Consider the following 17,442-nt stretch of genomic DNA (forward strand, 5'->3'; position numbering starts at 1 on the left):
GCGGGCCCCGCGGCCGGGCCGCCCCCGCCGGCCTCCTCGGCGCCGGACATAGCGACCGGCCGGCCCGGCGGACGGATGCCGGCGCGCTCCCGCGACTAGAAGTTAGGGGTGCGCGCGCTCCCGCCGCCGCCGCCGCGACCACGCAGCCCTGCTCCCTGCGCCGCCGCCTCAGTGGGCCCGGCACGCGCGTCGCTCCGCAGGAGCCGCGGCCACCGACCCCGGCACGGCCGCCATCTTTGTTTTCGCTGTGCGCTTCCCCCCGCCCCGCCGCCACCACCCCCTCGTCTTCCCCGTCACGTGAGCTCCGCGCGGGGCCAATGGCAGCGCCGCTTGGGGCGAGAAAGCGCAGGGGTCAGAGCCAATGGGAGCGCGAGGGCCTCGGAGGGCCCGCCCCTGCAGAAGGTAGGCGGGGAGGGGGCGGGGCCCGCGAGAGTCGCGGAGGCACGCTCACCTTGGGGGCAGGGAGGCCCACGCGAGCTGCGGCGCCAGCGCAGCACCCACGCTCCACGAGCCAGCGGCAGCTGCCGACCCCTACGGCGGGGTGTGCCTGCGTCTTTGTCCCCCAAGACTCAGGCTCGTGTGTTACGGGCTCTCGCCCGGCTCCCCGCAGGGGAAGGGGACAAATGAAAAATCCCGCGGGCTACCCATCTCTGTCGGGTGCGGGACCCTTTAGGTCCCCACAGGAGCAAGCGGAGAGACTTCCGGGAGAGGGGACTCCAGACCCCTAATCCACCGGAATCTAATCCTCTGCTCGTCCGAACCCCCTCTCCTGACCCTAGGGTTAGAGGCTGAAGGGGTCCACCGAGGAAAACGAAGGTCTTAGGGAGTAGGGCTGGCTTCCACAGGCCGGAGGTACACAGGAGGGCGAATCAACTCTGGGAAGGATGTGCGTTTCTTCAAACGGCTGTGGTACAGCCCTCCCCTGCCTCTACCCTACCCGTCAGTTATTGAAGGTCACTGCCCCAGAGGACCACCTGCAGGCCAGGCCAGGATATCTGGAACTCCACCATGTCCCAGGAAGAGTAAGGGCCAGGACTATGTCTTCTCAGCCCAGAGGTCTTCCTGACAATGGTCGAAAGGAGGCCGGGTTGCATGAGGCCCCATTCTAGTTCCAGTACATACCCTATCAGGGTAACCGGCTGCTGCCCTGAGGGACCTTAGGAAGCTCACTGAAGGATCCCTCAATCCCTCTCAAAAATGGGCAGATTCCATATTCCTGCAAAATTCCTAAGATTTATTGGAGACTAGGCCTCTTCTCTGGATCCACAACCATGTCCAGCCCAGAATCAGGTCCCCCAAACGTGTCTGGGACTCTGTCCCTTTCATTCTGGTCTAGGCAAGTCCCCACACGTGGCCAAAGGACAGCACCCAGACTCTGCCCCTGACCAGTCAATGTGCAGCAAGCCCACTTCAGTGGGCAGGAGAGTCTACCTCTAGGGGAGAAGGCGCCAGGAGCAGGCAGGTGGGAGGGAAAGTTTCAGCAAGGCAGAAACCCTGCCTTGCTGTATCCAACTGTCATTCCCACTGCAGGCGCTGTGTATGTAGGGCCCGGCAGTAAGCCCAGCTGCCTGCAGCCAGGGCCCAGCGACAGATATCCTCCTTTGGTAGCAGCAGTAGCCTATCTTCCTCCAGCCGGCTCAGGAGGCCTGCCACACCCAGCATGGTCCCCCCCCACATCCCATAAGTGTTGGCCGTGAAGACAGCTACAATGAGGATGGTCACTGCGACCACCAACAGCATTGCCTGACCAGCCACAGAGCGGCCCTCAGGGCTGAGGTGGCCGCCAGCCACTGCCAGCACCATGCCTCCTCCCAGGAGCAGGTTGGCAGAGGAGCGGTCCCCATTCACCCAGTGGAAATCGAAGGCCAGAAGGGGCAGGCCGATGACGGTGGCCACCCAGGCTCCAGCAAGACAGTCTTCATGTGTGCTCAGCCCTGGGGCCAGCATGATGGTGGCAGCCAAGACCTGGAGCAGGAAGCCAGCAGCAGCCCCTCGACTTGCCTGTCAACACAGGGAAGGGAGAACATGTGGGAAAAAGAGGCCGGGGCCACCCTTTTAAACAGGAAAGGGTTTAGGGCTTCCATGGAGACCTGGTCTTAGATGCACTTCCCACCAACCTCTCCCTAATTCAGGAAACTAGATCCTTCGGATTTGGGAGGTATGGGGATGCGCCCCTGCTCAGCCCCAGTGTACTCACCTGGGCTGTGCTCACGGCTGCGTGCAGAGACACCACTCCCAGCACCAGATGGGACAGGGCTGTGCTCCACTCGGCCCCCGGCTTGGGGGCCATGGCACCTCAGGCGGTAGTATGAGGATGCAGATAGGAGATACTCAACTTTGGAGAAAAAAGTGCGAAGCCAGGGACCTGGAGCCCTAAGCGCGGCACTCTAGTACGCCCAGGCTCCAGGGCCCCATTACTGGATGTTAGAAGAGAGTTCAGTCTTAGATTTTCGGATCCCTGAGGCCACTGCACACACCTGTGGAGAATAAGAACCTAATTCAGCCGGGAAACGGGGGAAAACGACTCGGTCTAGGCTGGGGGCACGTGAGCCGTGGGGCCCTGGAGCCCAAGTGGGAGTGCCGGGCTTGGGGAAGAGAGAGCGCCGCAAGCCCACGCGGCGGCCTCGGCCTGCTCCCTGCACTCCAGGAGGCGCCGTCCTGGGAGCCCGGGTCCAGGAGGAGCAACGGCGCAGGCCTCCGGGCGGCCCGCCGTGCGCAGTTACCGGCCTGCGCAGTCCCAACGCAGCGGCGAGCGAGAGGCCCGAGTCTGACCAACGCACCGCCCACCGCCGTGGGCCCTGGTTCTTCTGCCAGGCTTCCGGGTGCGGGAGCGAGCGCGGTCGGGAACCTCCGCCAGCGAGAGGAGCGGAGGCTAGAGCGGCTGGGGGGCGGGGCCTGGTGGGCCGGTTGGAGGCCATAGGAGCGGGTGGGGTCGGGAGGAGCTTGGGGACCAGAAAACGCTGTTTGGGTGGGTGCGTGGGCTTAGTGGTTTGGAAGGAACTTGATGAGGGGAGAAGGGCCGGGGCGGGGCTGCGAGGGGCGGGGTTTGGGCGGGGCTGCGAGGAGGGGGCTGGGCAGGGCTGAGATGGGCGGGGCTCCGGGGAGGGGAAGGTGAACACCCGCGTGTTGAAGGCTCCGTGAAACCGGAGCGGTGGGGGACTATGCGGAGGGCGGGAGAGATTCCGAGGGGAGGATCGCGGGAGCCGTGGGCACTCTCAGCCCGGTGTCCGCGTTGTAGGGGTTGGGGCGCGCGGCGCGGCGCCGTGAGAAGCGGCGGGTCTCCAGGTGCGGCCGCGGGCCCCTGTTTCTGGGACCCGTCTCCGCGCTCGCCCTCAAGCCGTGGGAGCCGGGCCGTGGGGGCGGCCGTCGCGAGCATGCGCACCGGCACTGCGGCGGGCGGGCGCCGAATCTGGGCGCGGGGACGCGGGGCGGCGCGAAGCGGGGCCCTCTGCCGCCCCGCGCTCCCATGTACGCCTTTTACTCGTTGCTCATCTACATCTTCTACAGCCTCTTTCGCAGGGATGGTGGCGCCGCGGCGGCCGCGGAGCCCGGGGACCCCGCCCAGGTGAGGGGGGCTGGCCGTGCAGCCCGTCGTCCCCCGCCGCCTGCCCCACCCCCACGCCGAGGTTCCCGTGGCGAGGATGGGCACTGGGCGCGGGGCGAGGGGGTCGTGCCGAGGACCGTCGGCTCGGCTCCGGTGTTGGAAGCGTAGACTTCGGCCCCAATTCTCTGGCCCGGTTCGTGGAGGGAAGGGGCCAGCAGGCTGCTTGCCCCCTCGTCAGGGGCGCCCCTGCTCCTTCCCTAGAGAGCCCGCAAGCCCCGGGGTCGCCGGCGTCCAGACCTGTCCGCGCCAGAGCTGTGGACCGAGCTGACCGGCCTGATCGGTAGGTGCGGGCTGGGAGCCCCGCTGTGCGAGGGCGGTGCCGGGACCTCCCTGGGAGGGGCGGAGGCCTGGCTCCAGCACGTGACCCGAAATGCCTTCCGCTCCCCTCCATGACTGGCAGGCAGCTCCGAGCCTGAAAATGGGTCGGAAAGCGGAGCCGAGGGCCGCGCAGCAGCGGTGTCCCTGGAGGAGGCCCTCCTGCGCCTCGCCGAGTTCCTCTCCGTCCAGCTGGGGGCGGAAGAGAGCTGCGGGAGCCCGGCCGACCTGGGCCAGGTGAGCTCGGCGGGGGGGCTGCTGGCAGCTGCCACCTGCCAGGCCTCCTGGCTCTCACAGCCCTGCTCCGATTCTTATCTCCTTCGCAGTCTGGTGAGGTCCCCCCACTGTTGACAGTGACCAGTCAGCTCTTGGCCCTTCTGGCATGGCTTCGGAGCCCCAGGGGGAGGCAGGCCCTGCTCCAGGGAACTCAGCCAGCCCCTCGTGTCCGGCCCCCCACTCCAGATGGTGAGTAAAGGGCAGTAAGTTGAAGACGGACTCTGGAGGGAGCAAATCCCAGTAGAACCTGGGCGGCCTGGAGTTCGGGGTCCTGTTCCGGAGAATTTGGACCAGAGACCTCTTTCTTCAGTGCTAACTGGGCCCACCCTACTTCAGGATCCACATCCCAAGAAGAAAGCCCTTCCCACCTCGCCACAGTCCCAGGCGAGCCACTGGGGGATGAGGCCCAGGGACAGCAGCCCCTCCAGTTGGAGGACGACCAGAGGGAGTGGCAGCGGCTGGAGCAGCTCATCCTGGGACAGGTGAGGCCTCAGGAGCCAGAAGGGATCGGGGGCCGGGGCGCCAGAAAAACGAGGTCCACCCTGTCTCTCGTACTTCTCCCCAGCTGGAGGAGCTGAAGCAGCAGCTGGAACAGCAGGAGGAGGAGCTGGGTCGACTGCGCCTGGGCGTGGTGAGGCTGCGGGGAGGGTAGGGGGAGGACCTGGCAGGGCTGGGCATGGAAGGGGGTGCTTCAGGTGAGTGCCGAGGCTTCCTCTCCACCAGGGGGCGACAGACTCAGAGAAAAGGGTTCAGCATCTCACCCTGGAGAACGAGGCCCTGAAGCAGAGCCTGAGCCTCATGCGGGACCTTCTGCTGCACTGGGGTCCCGGCCCCCCTTCCAGGGCTCCGCAGGTACCCTGCTCCCGAGCTGCAGCCGTTCCTGCAGCCTGGGGCTCCTGCACACCTGGCATGCAGCCACAGTGCCCGAGCCTCCTCGGGACCTCCTGGGATGGTCTGTGCAGGGCAGCCCCATCAGGGAGGCTGATGCCTGCGGGAGGACCCCCTCTCTCCGGGGCCCCTATGAGTAGCTGATCCCAGGAGAGCAGAGGAACCGTGGGAAGGAGCTCTGCGTGGAGTTGGGAGGCATGGATTCACAGCCAGCTCTGCCCACCTCTTGACTTGACTTTCCCATCTGTGAAATGGTACCGCAGACCGTCCCTCTCTGAGTCCCTCCTGGCCCCCACCCTCCCGCAGGAGGAGGCGGAGGCATTGGTGGAGCTCCAGGGCCGGCTTCAGGAGGCCCAGGACACCACAGAAGCCCTCCGAGCCCAGGTGGGCATGGGGCCCAGGGATCCGTGGCTCGGGGGTGAGGAGGGCTGGGGTACTGGGAGGAGCTTATCTGAGGCAGGGCCTGGTAAGTGCCTGTTTCCTCAGTGACAGGGGTGGGGTTGGGCGGGGCAGCTGGGGGTGCAGGAGGTGCAGCTGCAGGGCCTTCAAGGGGCCCTCCAGCAGCTCCAGCAGGAGACGGAGCAGAACTGCAGGCGCGAGTTACTGCAGATGCATGGGCAGCTGGCAGGTAAGGGCTGGGGCTGGGGCTTGCGGGAGGCCCTGGAGACTGGGCTTTCTCTTCCAACAGACTTCCCTCTCCAGGACTTCGGGCACGGATGGCCAGCCTGCGTCAGGGCTGCGGCGACCTCCGAGGATTGGTCAGCACCTTTACCCAGAGCTGTCAGGGTTCGCTGAGTGAGGCCCGGGGCCAGGTCAGGACCCCTCACGGCCTAGCCCCTCCTCTCTGGGCAGCCTGTTCACTGTTCTTTTGACGGGGGTGCTCCTGGGGAGTTGGCTGTACTAATAAGTGGGGCTCTGGAACCCAAACAGCTTCTGTGTGACCCAGGCTAGGACTTCGCTTCTGGGCCTGGTTTTCATCGTGTGCATACTTGGTTGACAGTAAACTCTTTTTTTTTTTGAGACGGAGTCTCGCTGTGTCGCCCTGGCTGGAGTGCAGTGGCGCGATCTGGGCTCACTGCAAGCTCCGTCTCCTGGGTTCACACCATTCTCCCGCCTCAGCCTCCGAGTAGCTGGGACTACAGGCGCCCGCCACCTCGCCTGGCTAGTTTTTTGTATTTTTAGTAGAGACAGGGTTTCACCATGTTAGCCAGGATGGTCTCGATCTCCTGACCTCGTGATCCGCCCGCCTCGGCCTCCCAAAGTGCTGGGATTACAGGCTTGAGCCACCGCACCTGGCCTAACAGTAAACTCTTAAAGCATTGCCTAGAAGCACGGAGGAGACGGATGATGTGGTGTCTGCCTGTCATTTCTGGGCTTTATCCTGGGGTTAGTGAATTGATGTCCCCAGGGGCTCAGAGCCACTGAAAGTTGTGGCTCAGCACAGTTGGGTGGCCCTCCCCTCCAACTGTGCTGAGGCTCACAGTTGAGGCCCTCCCCTCCAACTGTGCTGTGGGGGCTCCTTGCTGCTCTCAGGACCCTCCCACCCCCCACCTCCGCAGCTCCTTGGCTGACCCCTTGCCTTCTGTACATCCCTGTTCCCTCAGGTGTCCTGGGCCTTGGGAGCACTGTCATCTGGAGGGCCTGGCACTCAGCTCCCTGAGGGGCAGCAAGGGCCTCCAGCCGGATGCCCAGGGCGGCTGCCAGAACTCAAGGGTATGGCAGGCTTGGGAGCCCAGGGGAGCAGGGAGGGTGGCTGGAGGAAGTGCAGCCTCTCTGCGCTTTAGGGTCTGCGAGGCACCCTGCTGACCTGATCCCCACTGCAGGAAATATCCGTGTGCTGTGTCGACTGAGGCCAGGGACATCCTCCAGCCTCGTGAGCGTGGAGCCTGGCCCAGGGGGCACCGTCACCACCTGCTACCGGGGGCGCCATCGTCGATTCCGCCTAGACTGGGTCTTCCCTCCAGATGCCAGCCAGGAGGAGGTGACAGCCTGCTTTTGCAATCATTCTGACCCTTTCTCAGAGTCCCCTGAAGAGCAGGAGAGGTTCCAGTTTCCCCTTCCCAGTCTGGCTGTCCACCTGGAGGAGGGATGGTGGCTGGGCTCTAGCCAGGAGGGAAAGGGAACTGAGGGCGCTGGGAAGCAGGGCAGGCAGCCCAGCTTGGTGCCTCCTCCTCCCAGGCTTCACTACCTGTCCACTCCCCTTTGCTGGGGTCCAAGGTCTTCCCAGCTATGAGGGCCCCTCATTGCTTTGTGGCCCCAAGGCCGGCGGTGGGTGGTGGGGGCCGTGGGTGAGCAGACAAGCTTCTAGTCTTACTCTGCCCTGCATGGATCCCACTCTTCTTCCCTACCCTTTTCCTGCCAGACACCTGTGGAAAAGCAGGGGCTCAGGCTCCAGCCCCAGCCCACCCCACCTTCACACACATCTTCATCTGCATATGCCCTTTGCTGCTAGAGCTCCCATAGCTGAGGAGATGGCAGCTCAGAGCCAGGGGAGACTAGGTAAGGGGCAGAATGGCAGCGACTCACACCCAGGCTGCCTGCCAGCCTCACAGGGACAGGGTGACAACTGCCCAGCAGGTGGCCAGGGTCACCCTGATTCCCTCTTTTCCAACCACTTATCTCTTCGTCCCACATATCCCTCTGGCCTTAGCCCCACCCCAAACTGCAGCCCTGTGCGGGGCATGCCTTGTGCACTGTCCTCTGGACAGCCGTCCTGGACAAGGCCCTCTAATGCAATGTGTCTGAACCTAAGGCATCTGTGGACAAGCCCTCACCTGTGCTCCCATTTCTGCAGTGGTGCCATGATGTGCTCCGGAATGTCATCCACAGTGCCACCTCCATCCAATCATGGAATCTCAGTGACCACATAGAACACAGAATTCTAGATTCTAGCCTCGTGGCTGTCTTCAAACAGAGCTGACAGCCCACCCTGTTATCAGTGACCTTCTGGGCATAAAAGCCAGCCATGTTGTTGCTCAAAAGACTGTTGGTGTCTAGTGCCAACGGGGTGAATGTCCCAACCCTGTGTCTCTCTCAGCACCTGTCTGTGCCTGGGCTCCAGCAGGCCTGGCTGGCCACCATCCCCCGTATCTGCAGGCCCTTCCTGGGATCACACTTCGTGAGCCGGGTACTGTTGTGGCTCTCTAGGTGCACTGCCACGAGCGTTCACAGCAGGTGCCACTGCAGCCCTTACCTCTCAGGGGAAACAGGCACAGGAAGGCCAATGAGTAAACTCCAATCATACCCGGGTTTGAACCAAGCAGTCATGCCCTAACATCTGGGCTTTTTTATTTTTTTTTCTGAGATGGAGTCTCACTCTGTCACCCAGGCTAGAGTACAGTGGTGTGATCTCAGCTCACTGCAACCTCCACTTCCTGGGTTCAAGCAATTCTCCTGTTTCAGCCTCCCAAGTAGCTGGGATTTACAGGTGCGTGCCACCACGCCCGACTAATTTTTGTATTTTTAGGAGAGACGGGGTTTCACCATGTTTGCCAGGTTGGCCTCAAACTCCTGACCTTGTGATCTGCCTGCCTTGGCCTCCCAAAGTGCTGGGCTTACAGGTGTGAACCACCTCGCCCAGCCCATCTGCGCTCTTTTAAATATTTTTTAAAATTTATACTATATATACATATATATTTTTTTTTGACAGAGTCACACTTTGTCATCAGGCTAGAGTGCAGTGGCGCAATCTCAGCTCGCTACAACCTCTGCTTCCCAGGCTCAAGGGATCCTCCCACCTCAGCCTCCTGAGTAGCTGGGACCACAAATGTGTAACACCATCCCTGGCTGATTTTTTTGTAGTTTTTGTAGAGACGGGGTTTTACCAAGTTGCCTAGGCCGATCTCAAACTCCGGAGCTCAAGTGATCCACCCACCGCGGCCTCCCAAAATGCTGGGATTTATTTTTCTTTTTTCCACGTTGGCTTCCACTTAGGGACACCGCACCTACACTCTTAACTGCTGTCCCTAGGCCTCCTATGCGGTCTTCAGGACTCCAGAGCCTCTGCATAGGCTGTTCCCTCTTCTCATCCGTCTTTTCCCTTCTTTGCCTGGCAAATTCTTGCAAGCACCACCTTCTCTAGGGAGACAGAGGGTCTCTGTAGGACACACCGTCCCTCGTGGTCTCTTAGAGCCATCCTCCCAGGGGACTAGGCTCTGCTTACACCTGCCTTCCTGGCACTCCCCACCAAATAGGTCATAAACAGGCAATGTGGGGAGGACTCAAAACACATTCTCCCACCTCCCCCCAGGTCTTCAGAGAGCTGGAACCTGCGGTGCTGTCCTGCCTCCGAGGCTATAGCGTCTGCATCTTCACCTATGGCCAGACAGGAACCGGGAAGACCTACAGCATGGAGGTGGGACACAGCCCACGCCCGGTGGGAGAGGCCCCAGGGGCCCTGCATGACTTGGATGTGAGCCTGGTGTGTACCCCACCCCATCCTCAGGGCCCTCCTGAGGACCCTGGCATAGTTCCTAGGGCGCTGCAGTCGCTGTTCCGGGAGATGGGGGCCGGCAGGCAGCACCGGGTGACACTCAGTATGGTGGAGATCTACAATGAAGCTGTCAGGTGGGCTACTCCAGCAGGGAGGCCTTCTCCCCACCCCTGGCCCAGGGCCCTTCCGGGTTTCCAGAGAACTCTGGAACCAAGACCTTCCCCTTTCTCACCAGGGACCTCCTTGCCCCAGGGCCTCCCGAGCGTCTGGCCGTGAGGCAGGGCCCTGAAGGCCAGGGCGGGATCCAGGTGGCTGGCCTCACCCACTGGGACGTGCCCAACCTGGAGACACTGCACCAGGTAGGGCTGCCCCGCCTCCGGAGACCCCATCCTTTCCTTCCAGTTGGGGGCGGGGACCCCGCACCTGACCAGCCCTGTTGCTCCGCCTTCCAGATGCTGAAACTGGGGAGGAGCAACCGGGCCACCGCCGCCACCGCCATGAACCAGCGCAGCTCCCGCTCGCACGCCCTGGTCACGCTGACGCTGCGCGCGGCGACTCCACCGCGCGCTCCAGGCACCGCAGGTACCACGGCCGGTGCCTGAGCCCTGCGGAGTCACCAGCGCACCGAGCCTTCCCCCATGTCGGGCTCGCTCGCCCCTCTAGGCACGCTGCACCTGGTGGACCTGGCGGGATCCGAGCGCGCACGGAAGGCAGGGGCGGCCGGCCCGCCGCGGGGAGACCCAGACGGCGCCCGGCGCCTGCGGGAGGCCCAGACCATAAACCGCTCGCTGCTGGCGCTGGGAGGCGTGATGGCCGCACTGCGGGCCCACCGGCCGCACGTGCCCTTCCGCGACTCGCAGCTCACACGCCTGCTGCAGCCGGCCCTGGGCCCCGGCACCACCGCGGTGCTGCTGCTGCAGGTGGGCGCCGGGGCGGCGCAGGCGCGGGGCGGGTGTGTGCCTGCCGGTCGCCGCCCACCCGGGCCCGCCCACCCGCGCCTCTCGCCCGCAGATCTCCACGCGGCCAGAGGACCTCGGGGAGACAGTCTGCTCACTCAAGTTCGCCGAGCGAGTGGGTCAAGTGGAGCTGGGGCCAGCCCGGCGCCGCAGGGTCCCGCGCTCCTCCGGGACGCCCTCCTCCCTCAGTACCGACACTCCGCTCACCGGGACCCCCTGCACCCCTACGCCGTCCCCTGGCAGCCCTCCATGCCCCAGTCCTGACAACAACGGCTCAGGCTCGGCCCTCGCGCCCGGAGAGGGCCTGCCCCTGTAGTCCTGAGTGGCGTCCCTGCCCATGGGGTCTCGGGCCAGGTCTCTGCTGGCAGAGGCGGTAGTAAAGTCCTTGTACCCCGTCTCCCAGGGCACAAGCTCCTTAGCCTCTTTGGATCCATTGCCCCTGAACTCCCAGAGTCACCCCTCCACCTCGGCAGCCAGTGAAGTGTGTTGTGCCTGGTGAAGTGATCATCCCCCCGCCCCCAGTCCTGCATCAGGCCACAGGTCTCGGCTTCCTCCTTATCACCATTTGCTGTTATCACGGCACACAGCAGGGAATCCCAGGCGCCCCCCGCCAAGTGGTTACCCAAGTCACCACTCCTGACCCAAAAATCAGGCATGGTATTAAAACGTTGCAAATTCCTTTACTGTTATCCTCCCCACCACCGGACCATGTAGGGTGCAGTCTTTACTCCCTAACCCCTTTCCCGAAAAAGGTGCTACCTCCTTCCCAGACAGATGAGAGAGGGCAGGACTTCAGGCTGGACCCACCATAGGGCTCTCCCTCCCCCAGCCTGGAGCACGGGAGGGGAGGTGATGGATAGGTGGTGGGCTGAGAAGAGGGGACTAGGAAGGGCTATTCCAGGCTCAGCCCTGCCCCTCCAGCCTTGCCTCTGAGTGTAGGAGAAACAGAGGCATGACTGACCAGGGTGAGGGTTGTGCCCAGCTGGGCCATGGCCATGCGTGGGGTAGTCCAATAAACACCGTGGACTCCCAGCAAGGTTACTGCCTGGTGTTTCGAGGCTGCTGGGGTCGCAGACACCCCCCTGGCCTTGGCTCCCTGTCAACAAGCTGGGGGTGGGAGCGGGAGGGAGGAGGGGCCCCTGTCTTACTGGCCTCACAGGCTGCACCAGGAGAGCAGCCAGCCTGGGCCAGGGGCCGCCAGGTCGCGAGGGTGGCTGACCCAAACATCGTAGATACTTTTGTTGGGTGGCACCCCCTGGAAGAGGGCGTCTAGATCCCAGAGCAGCCCTGGGGGCCCTCGGGTTTCAGGGGCCACCCCCCAGTAGGCAGGGCTGTTTGATGGTGGACACTGAGGACAGGAGGTGGGTGGTGGTGCCAAGGGCATTACCACATTGGGAGTGTAGATAGGCAAGTAGGAGGTGGGCAGCTGTCCCCAGAGGGAGGCCCTGTGTCCCCCACTGGACAGCCCCCCAGGAACTGAGGCGCCCTGCAGTAAGTGGAGAGGCCAGGCCCTAGGCTCTGGGGAGAGGGTCGAGGGCCCGATGTCTCCGCCCTGTAAAGTCTCCCCCTCTACTCTCGTGGGGCCAGGAAGAGGGCAGAGGGACCACAGAGACCTCTCAGAAGAGGGCAGGGGTGGGGTGGGCACTGCCTCCTCCCCACTGTTCCCTGTGCCTGCAGGAACTGGGCTGCTCTGTGGAGCTAGCCCCTGCCAGGGTGCCCCCTCCCCGGACCCCCCTAACAGGGACTTGATGCTGAAGCCCTCACTGGGTGGTGGTGGGGGACTGGGCGGCCGGTACGGCCGGCCGTGCAGCACGTAGGGGCCCAGGTCCTTGGCGAAGGCTCCGCGCGCACCTCCTTTCTGCCAGCGTCTGCACAGGGCTGTGTTCTGCAGCCTTAGCGCCTCTGCTGGGATCAGGCTCACGTCGACCGCCCAGAAGTTGCCCTTGGCCTGGGGCTTTGCAGGGTCCTTGGGCACCTGGTTGTGGGGGTCAGACATGGGTGGGGCTGCCCAACCTCGGATGCTCAGGACTTCCGCGCGCGCCCCGCCCCCGGGCTCCGACCCCGGCCTGCCCCACCTTGCGGAAGCATCGGTTGGAGGAAAGGTTGTGGCGAATGGAGTCTTTCCAGCCCTCGTAGTCTTCCCTGAAGAAGGGGAACACGGCCTGGACCTGACGGATGATCTGAAACCGCCAGGCGGCCGGCCGGCGCCGTGAGCCCAGACGGGGAGAGTGTAGCGCCCCACCCCTCCCCCACTACCGGGCTCAGGGGCGCGCGGTGCCGGCCCCGCTCGTCCCGAAGAACATTTCTGCGCGGAAGGGCAACAGTGGGGGCAAGGGGCCCCCGGAGAAGGGTCGTGCCTTGAGGCCCTCAGCTCTCAGGACTGGTCCCACTGGCATACCTGGGTGGGCTAGGAAGGTGTGGGGGTTAGGGCTTGAGCCTGGAAGTGGGTGGGGAACGAGTCTAGGGAAAGACAGAGTGGGGCCCGGGGCCCTCTCACCTGGGCCAGCTTCAGTCTGCGGGAGGGTGCGGCCTGAATCACCAAGGCGATCATGGCCAAGTAGGTGTAGGGGGGCTTGTCATGTCGCAGGTACCTCTTCTTCCTCCTCTTGGGGGGCTGGGAGGGCGACTCTGCCTCTGGGGGCCCCAGGCGGGAGCCGCTGCAGGGCCCCATGCGGGACGGTAGACAGCGTGGGCAGGGGCCTGGCCGGGTGGAGGGTGCAGGGCAGTGGGGCAGTATAGGAGGCAGGGCCGGGGCCTGAGGCCGGGCTGGGGCAGGCGGGCTGGGGCCTTTATCATTCGGATGGAAGGGGGAGGGGAGGGAAGGGAGGAAGAGGCTGGGGGAGGGGAACATGCCGAGGGCTACCACAATTAGCAGGTTTGGGTTAATCTGGAAGGGAGAGGCAGAGAGGATTCTAGTGGGGGCTTCTCCTGAGGCCTCAGTCTCCACCCCTGCGCTACCTTTGGGTGGCCAGGCCCTGCTTCAAAGGGGCTGCCATGACCAATGGCCACTTTATCCTGTCTTCCCTGGCCAGGTTTCAGGACCCCATTTAACAGATGGGGGAGTAATTCGCCCATGCCAAGCTCCCAAGGAGTGGGGCATCCCTGGAGTTCTACACCTAGCAGCTAGTAGGCCCTGAACTATGGGGGCTGGATACCCACTCCAGACATGATCAGGTGGGCCTTCCTGGAGGAGAAGGCCATGAAGTCCCCACCCTAGGAACAAAAGGGGGACACATTGACTCAACTGATTTCTTGGGAGTTGCTTCAGGAGCCCAGGTGGGCCCTTCACCTCCTCCTCCCCAGCCATCTCTCCTCCTCCAGCCAAGCAAGGCTGTTGTTCCATACCCTGCCTCAAAGCCCAGGTTCTCCTCCCTCACAAGGCGCAAGTTTGCCCAAGAGGATAGCAGCTCTGGGAACTAGCAGGGGTGGTTGGTGCTGGCACCAGGCCAAGGGCCCCCAGACACACGGGGGCCAGGGATATGCTTTTGCCCTTCACTGAGAATTCAGCTTTTCTTGCGCAGCCCCCACCATGATAACCTCAAAGGGCTGAAAATCTACAGCATATGGTGGGGTCCAGCACACCCCGAGGTGCGGAAGGGAGGGACAGGCAGCGAGTCTCCAAGAGGAGGAGGCCTGGGCTGCAAGGGGCCTTGTATGTGGTGTGCCACACTGCTCCTGCCCGTCACACCCCTGGTTGGGTGGTGCCCCTTTTCCTTCTGACTCTCCCCTCAGACCCCAGGTAGTTTCCCTTAGGACCCCTGTCACCACATCGACGCTGCTGGGGCCCTCTCTGTTGTGTTCCCTGGGCTATGGCTACACAGTCCTGTGCCTCATGAGGCTAATACTTGTGGCCTCTTACCCCACTCGGTCAGCAAGGCGCCGTTCTTTGCTACAAGTGTTTGTTGTTTTTGTTTTGAGACAAGGTCTCACTCTGTTGCCCAGGCTGGAGTGCAGTGGTGCGATCTGGGCTTTGTGCGGCCTCCACCTCCCCGGTTAGGGCAATCCTCCTGCCTCAGCCTCCCAGAACTACAGGCGTATGCCATAGTGCCCGGCTAATTTCTTACGTAGGGACGGGGCATCCCTATGTTGCTCAGGTTGGTTTACTGGGTTCGAGCGACCCACCGGCCTCGGCCTCCCCTCAAAGTGCTGGGATCACAGACGTGAGCCACTGCGTCAGGCCTTTCCCATAAACTTTTTGTTTGTTTGTTTTTTGAGACGGAGTTTCGCGCTCTGTTGCCCAGGCTGGAGTGCGGTGGCGCAATCTCGGCTCACTGCAAGCTCCGCCTCCCGGGTTCACGCCATTCTCCTACCTCAGCCTCCCGGGTAGCTGGGACTACAGGCGCCCGCCACCTCGCCCGGCTAATTTTTTTTTGTAGTTTTGGTAGAGACGGGGTTTCACCATGTTAGCCAGGATGGTCTCGATTTCCTGACCTCGTGATCCGCCCGCCTGGGCCTCCCAAAAGACTGGGATTACAGGCGTGAGCCACCGCGCCCGACCTCCGACAAGTTTTAAGGCACCCCCTTTCCACTGGCACTTCCTTGGTGGGGCGCTGGAGGCTCCCCAAGTTCTGACCGCTCATCTCCGACGTCCCGGGCCCGACACCACCCCCAAAGCTGCCACTCATTCCGCTGGCGCCCGTCCCATTGTCTACAGTGACTCGGTTTTGTCCAGCATAAATCAATGACCACTGTCCCGGGAGTCCTGGAGTACTTTGAGCCCTTCCCGTCCCACCAGGGCCCCGAGGAAATCCCAGCCGTGGAGGACTCGTCCGGCCTCCCTCAACTGTCCCAGTTGGCCCCCGCCCCCGACCGGCCTTCCCAGGCCCCGCCCCCGACCGTCCCTCCCCAGGCTCCGCCCCCGGCTCCCACGGGGCACCGCGGCTTCCGGCTGTGGGTAGCGCGGGCCGGAAGTGTAGCGTTGCCATGGCGAGGGCCGGGCGCGGGGCCCGCCCCCGCAGCGCCTCCGGGAGCGCCGGGCCCACTGACCCGCGGAAGCCAGCGGACCCACTTGCGCGGCGGCCGGCGCGGGACGCGAGGTGAGGCGCGGATTCCCGGGTCCTGCAGCAGGAGCAGAGCGGAGGAGAGGGGCCCCGGCCAGGGACAGCCGTGGCGGGCCTGGGAAGGAGGGGCATTGGGTGGACACCGGGAGAGGAGGCCGGGCCGTGGAAAGATGAGGCCGAGGGGAGGGAGGAGGCCGGGGAGGCGGGAGGAGGAAGAGACCGATGGGGGAGAGGAGGCTGGCGAGGGAGAAGGCTGGCGAGGGAGGAGGCCGGGGAGGGGCCCTCCGGAGACGCGGCTGCCGGCACGCGGGCGCCCAGGGCACAGGTCCCGCCGGGCCGCCTTGGGCGTTGCTGGCTGAGGCCCAGGGCAGCAGGTGCCAAGGGTCAGGAAAGGCAGGGAGCCTAAGGCTGCCGGTGGGCGCTTCGCATTTTGTTCCAAGGCGAAGGTGTGTGGATTCTCCGCAGTCCGTCAGTCAGGTAGACAGCTCCGGAATTATCCTCATTTTCAGATGAGGAAATCAAGGCCGCAGAGAAGGGACTTACCCAAGCTTTGTGTGGGCTTTGGAGCTAGGCTGAAGGAGAAAGTGGAGTCTCTCTCTGGGGCAAGTTCCTTCAACTTTCAGGGATTCACATGACCTCACTCGTAGCGCGGGGCGCCTGGACCACTCCTCAGGAATTGGGGTCAGGGCAACAATTACTAAGCAAGCACCCCGCCCTGGAGGGAGTGTCCGGGACTGGTGTGGGCCCCTGTCTGTACCAGAGCAGAGGCCCCGGGCACGGTGGGATTAATTTCCATGGGTGCAGAGAGGGGAGGGGTGTACGGAGTCATTCTAGGCTTAGGGGAGCCAGAGCAAAGTTAGCCCTCTCCAAACCTCTGTGCCTTCCTTTTCTTCCTGGATTCTTACTTGGGGGTGGAGGTGGAGGCCGGGGTACCGCTGCCTTTTTCAAAGCGTGTCTAATACAGCAGTGAGCCCTGCTGGGCGTCTTGGCGCCCCTGTTGCTTCCTGGACGTGTTGGGATTTCTCTGGGAGAAGGGTCGTGCCTGCAGTACCCTGGGCCTCCTGAAGGGGCCTCTGGCTGCGCTGCCTGATTCAGGGACCCAGAGCCACGACTCGCCGAGAGGAGCTCTGGCGGCGTGCAGCTGGGGTGCCTGAGGGGCTGGGGGCTGCCTCGTGGACTTACACACATACTGACTCCATGCGTGTCACTCTGGTGGACGCTCAGTGCTCTGCGGGGCCAGCTGCCTGTCCCTGCCCCAAGTCCTCCAGGCTCGGGTTGGAATGGGGGAGGCTTTAGGGCGTCCTTCCCCCTCCTTTCCTCCCTCCTGTCTCTTGATTGGCCTGTCCTGGCCTCATCCCTCACCTTCTTGGGATGCACCTGGACTCCGCTTTGCCCCGAGGATTGCCTGGGCTGGCACCTAGCAAGGGGGCTCCTCCTGTATGACTCCACTTTGGGGTCTGTGTTCTAGAGATTCTTGAACCTCTGGTCTGAATGAACAGCCGACTGATACAGCTCTCCACTGCCTGTGGCTTAGGAACCTCAGTCTCAGGTGACCCCACAGACCGTACCAGCACCACCAGCTCCACCCTGCTCTGCCCCGAGCGTGTCTTACCCTAGCACTTGTGCCACATCTACCCATTGGCCAAATGAGAACTAGGTGGCAGTTCCAGGCCCTTCCTTCATGCCGAGGCTCTCCCGGCACTGTTGCATGCACACCTAAGTGAGGCCTTTTCATCAAACTTGCTCAGCCAGGAGCTCGGAGCCTCCCATGTCACATCCTTTGCTGGGAGCCCTGTGCCGCAGGCTCAGTAGCTGTTCACCTGGTCAGCGCACACACTTACTGAGTGCTTCTTATGAGTCAGGAACCCGCCAAGTCCTGAGGATGCAGCAAGGAAACAAACAGTAAGTGGCATGTCAAGAATTAAAACAGGGTGGCCGGGCGCGGTGGCTCAAGCCTGTAATCCCAGCACT

The 17,442-nt window shown here is 63.3% G+C and overlaps 4 protein-coding genes across 7 annotated transcripts in view; 2 read left to right on the forward strand and 2 right to left on the reverse strand.

Annotated features, from left to right (window-relative positions):
- Positions 1-1,209: 1,209 nt before the first annotated feature.
- On the reverse strand, positions 1,210-2,920 carry LOC111532046 (cysteine and histidine-rich protein 1-like). The gene is made up of 3 exons (XM_023199301.2): positions 2,724-2,920; positions 2,198-2,477; positions 1,210-2,001 (listed from the first exon to the last, which is right to left on the reverse strand). Exons 2-3 carry the CDS (start codon positions 2,288-2,290, stop codon positions 1,516-1,518), a joined length of 579 nt encoding a protein of 192 aa, XP_023055069.1. The 5' UTR covers positions 2,291-2,477; positions 2,724-2,920; the 3' UTR covers positions 1,210-1,515.
- Positions 2,921-3,163: 243 nt separating this feature from the next.
- Positions 3,164-11,503, forward strand: KIFC2 (kinesin family member C2). Its single transcript, XM_031935939.1, has 18 exons — positions 3,164-3,565; positions 3,806-3,884; positions 4,005-4,156; positions 4,246-4,384; positions 4,532-4,677; positions 4,761-4,826; positions 4,919-5,047; positions 5,390-5,467; positions 5,597-5,711; positions 5,786-5,895; positions 6,688-6,796; positions 6,907-7,064; positions 9,333-9,437; positions 9,528-9,649; positions 9,751-9,874; positions 9,968-10,097; positions 10,179-10,435; positions 10,527-11,503. Exons 1-18 carry the CDS (start codon positions 3,467-3,469, stop codon positions 10,785-10,787), a joined length of 2,379 nt encoding a protein of 792 aa, XP_031791799.1. The 5' UTR covers positions 3,164-3,466; the 3' UTR covers positions 10,788-11,503.
- FOXH1 (forkhead box H1) lies at positions 11,132-13,716 on the reverse strand. The gene is made up of 3 exons (XM_023188310.2): positions 12,969-13,716; positions 12,547-12,651; positions 11,132-12,446 (listed from the first exon to the last, which is right to left on the reverse strand). Exons 1-3 carry the CDS (start codon positions 13,320-13,322, stop codon positions 11,625-11,627), a joined length of 1,281 nt encoding a protein of 426 aa, XP_023044078.1. The 5' UTR covers positions 13,323-13,716; the 3' UTR covers positions 11,132-11,624.
- A 1,646-nt stretch (positions 13,717-15,362) lies between these two features.
- Positions 15,363-17,442, forward strand: part of PPP1R16A (protein phosphatase 1 regulatory subunit 16A) — a 29,346-nt gene continuing 27,266 nt past the window's right edge. For 3 of the 4 annotated variants that reach the window (XM_023188311.2, XM_023188313.2, XM_023188314.2), the window contains exon 1: positions 15,363-15,507. The gene's annotated coding sequence lies outside the window, so the exon portion shown is untranslated. The remainder of the gene's footprint in view (positions 15,508-17,442) is intronic. The other variant, XM_023188312.2, reaches the window with a different exon arrangement.

This window comes from Piliocolobus tephrosceles, chromosome 7 (genome assembly GCF_002776525.5).
Source record: "Piliocolobus tephrosceles isolate RC106 chromosome 7, ASM277652v3, whole genome shotgun sequence".
NCBI classification, from domain to species: domain Eukaryota; kingdom Metazoa; phylum Chordata; class Mammalia; order Primates; family Cercopithecidae; genus Piliocolobus; species Piliocolobus tephrosceles.

What these genes read in the sequence shown, in the direction of transcription:
- KIFC2 (XM_031935939.1), top strand. Translation starts at nt 3,467, where the DNA reads ATGTACGCCTTTTACTCGTTGCTCATCTACATCTTCTACAGCCTCTTT. An exon ending in AGCAGCTCATCCTGGGACAG is followed by an intron (nt 4,678 to 4,760) that starts GTGAGGCCTCAG and finishes ACTTCTCCCCAG; the next exon opens with CTGGAGGAGCTGAAGCAGCA. An exon ending in GCGGCTGCCAGAACTCAAGG is followed by an intron (nt 6,797 to 6,906) that starts GTATGGCAGGCT and finishes TCCCCACTGCAG; the next exon opens with GAAATATCCGTGTGCTGTGT.
- LOC111532046 (XM_023199301.2), bottom strand. Translation starts at nt 2,290, where the DNA reads ATGGCCCCCAAGCCGGGGGCCGAGTGGAGCACAGCCCTGTCCCATCTG. An exon ending in CAGCCGTGAGCACAGCCCAG is followed by an intron (nt 2,002 to 2,197) that starts GTGAGTACACTG and finishes CTGTGTTGACAG; the next exon opens with GCAAGTCGAGGGGCTGCTGC.
- FOXH1 (XM_023188310.2), bottom strand. Translation starts at nt 13,322, where the DNA reads ATGTTCCCCTCCCCCAGCCTCTTCCTCCCTTCCCTCCCCTCCCCCTTC. An exon ending in GCAGACTGAAGCTGGCCCAG is followed by an intron (nt 12,652 to 12,968) that starts GTGAGAGGGCCC and finishes TGGCGGTTTCAG; the next exon opens with ATCATCCGTCAGGTCCAGGC. An exon ending in CCAACCGATGCTTCCGCAAG is followed by an intron (nt 12,447 to 12,546) that starts GTGGGGCAGGCC and finishes CCCCACAACCAG; the next exon opens with GTGCCCAAGGACCCTGCAAA.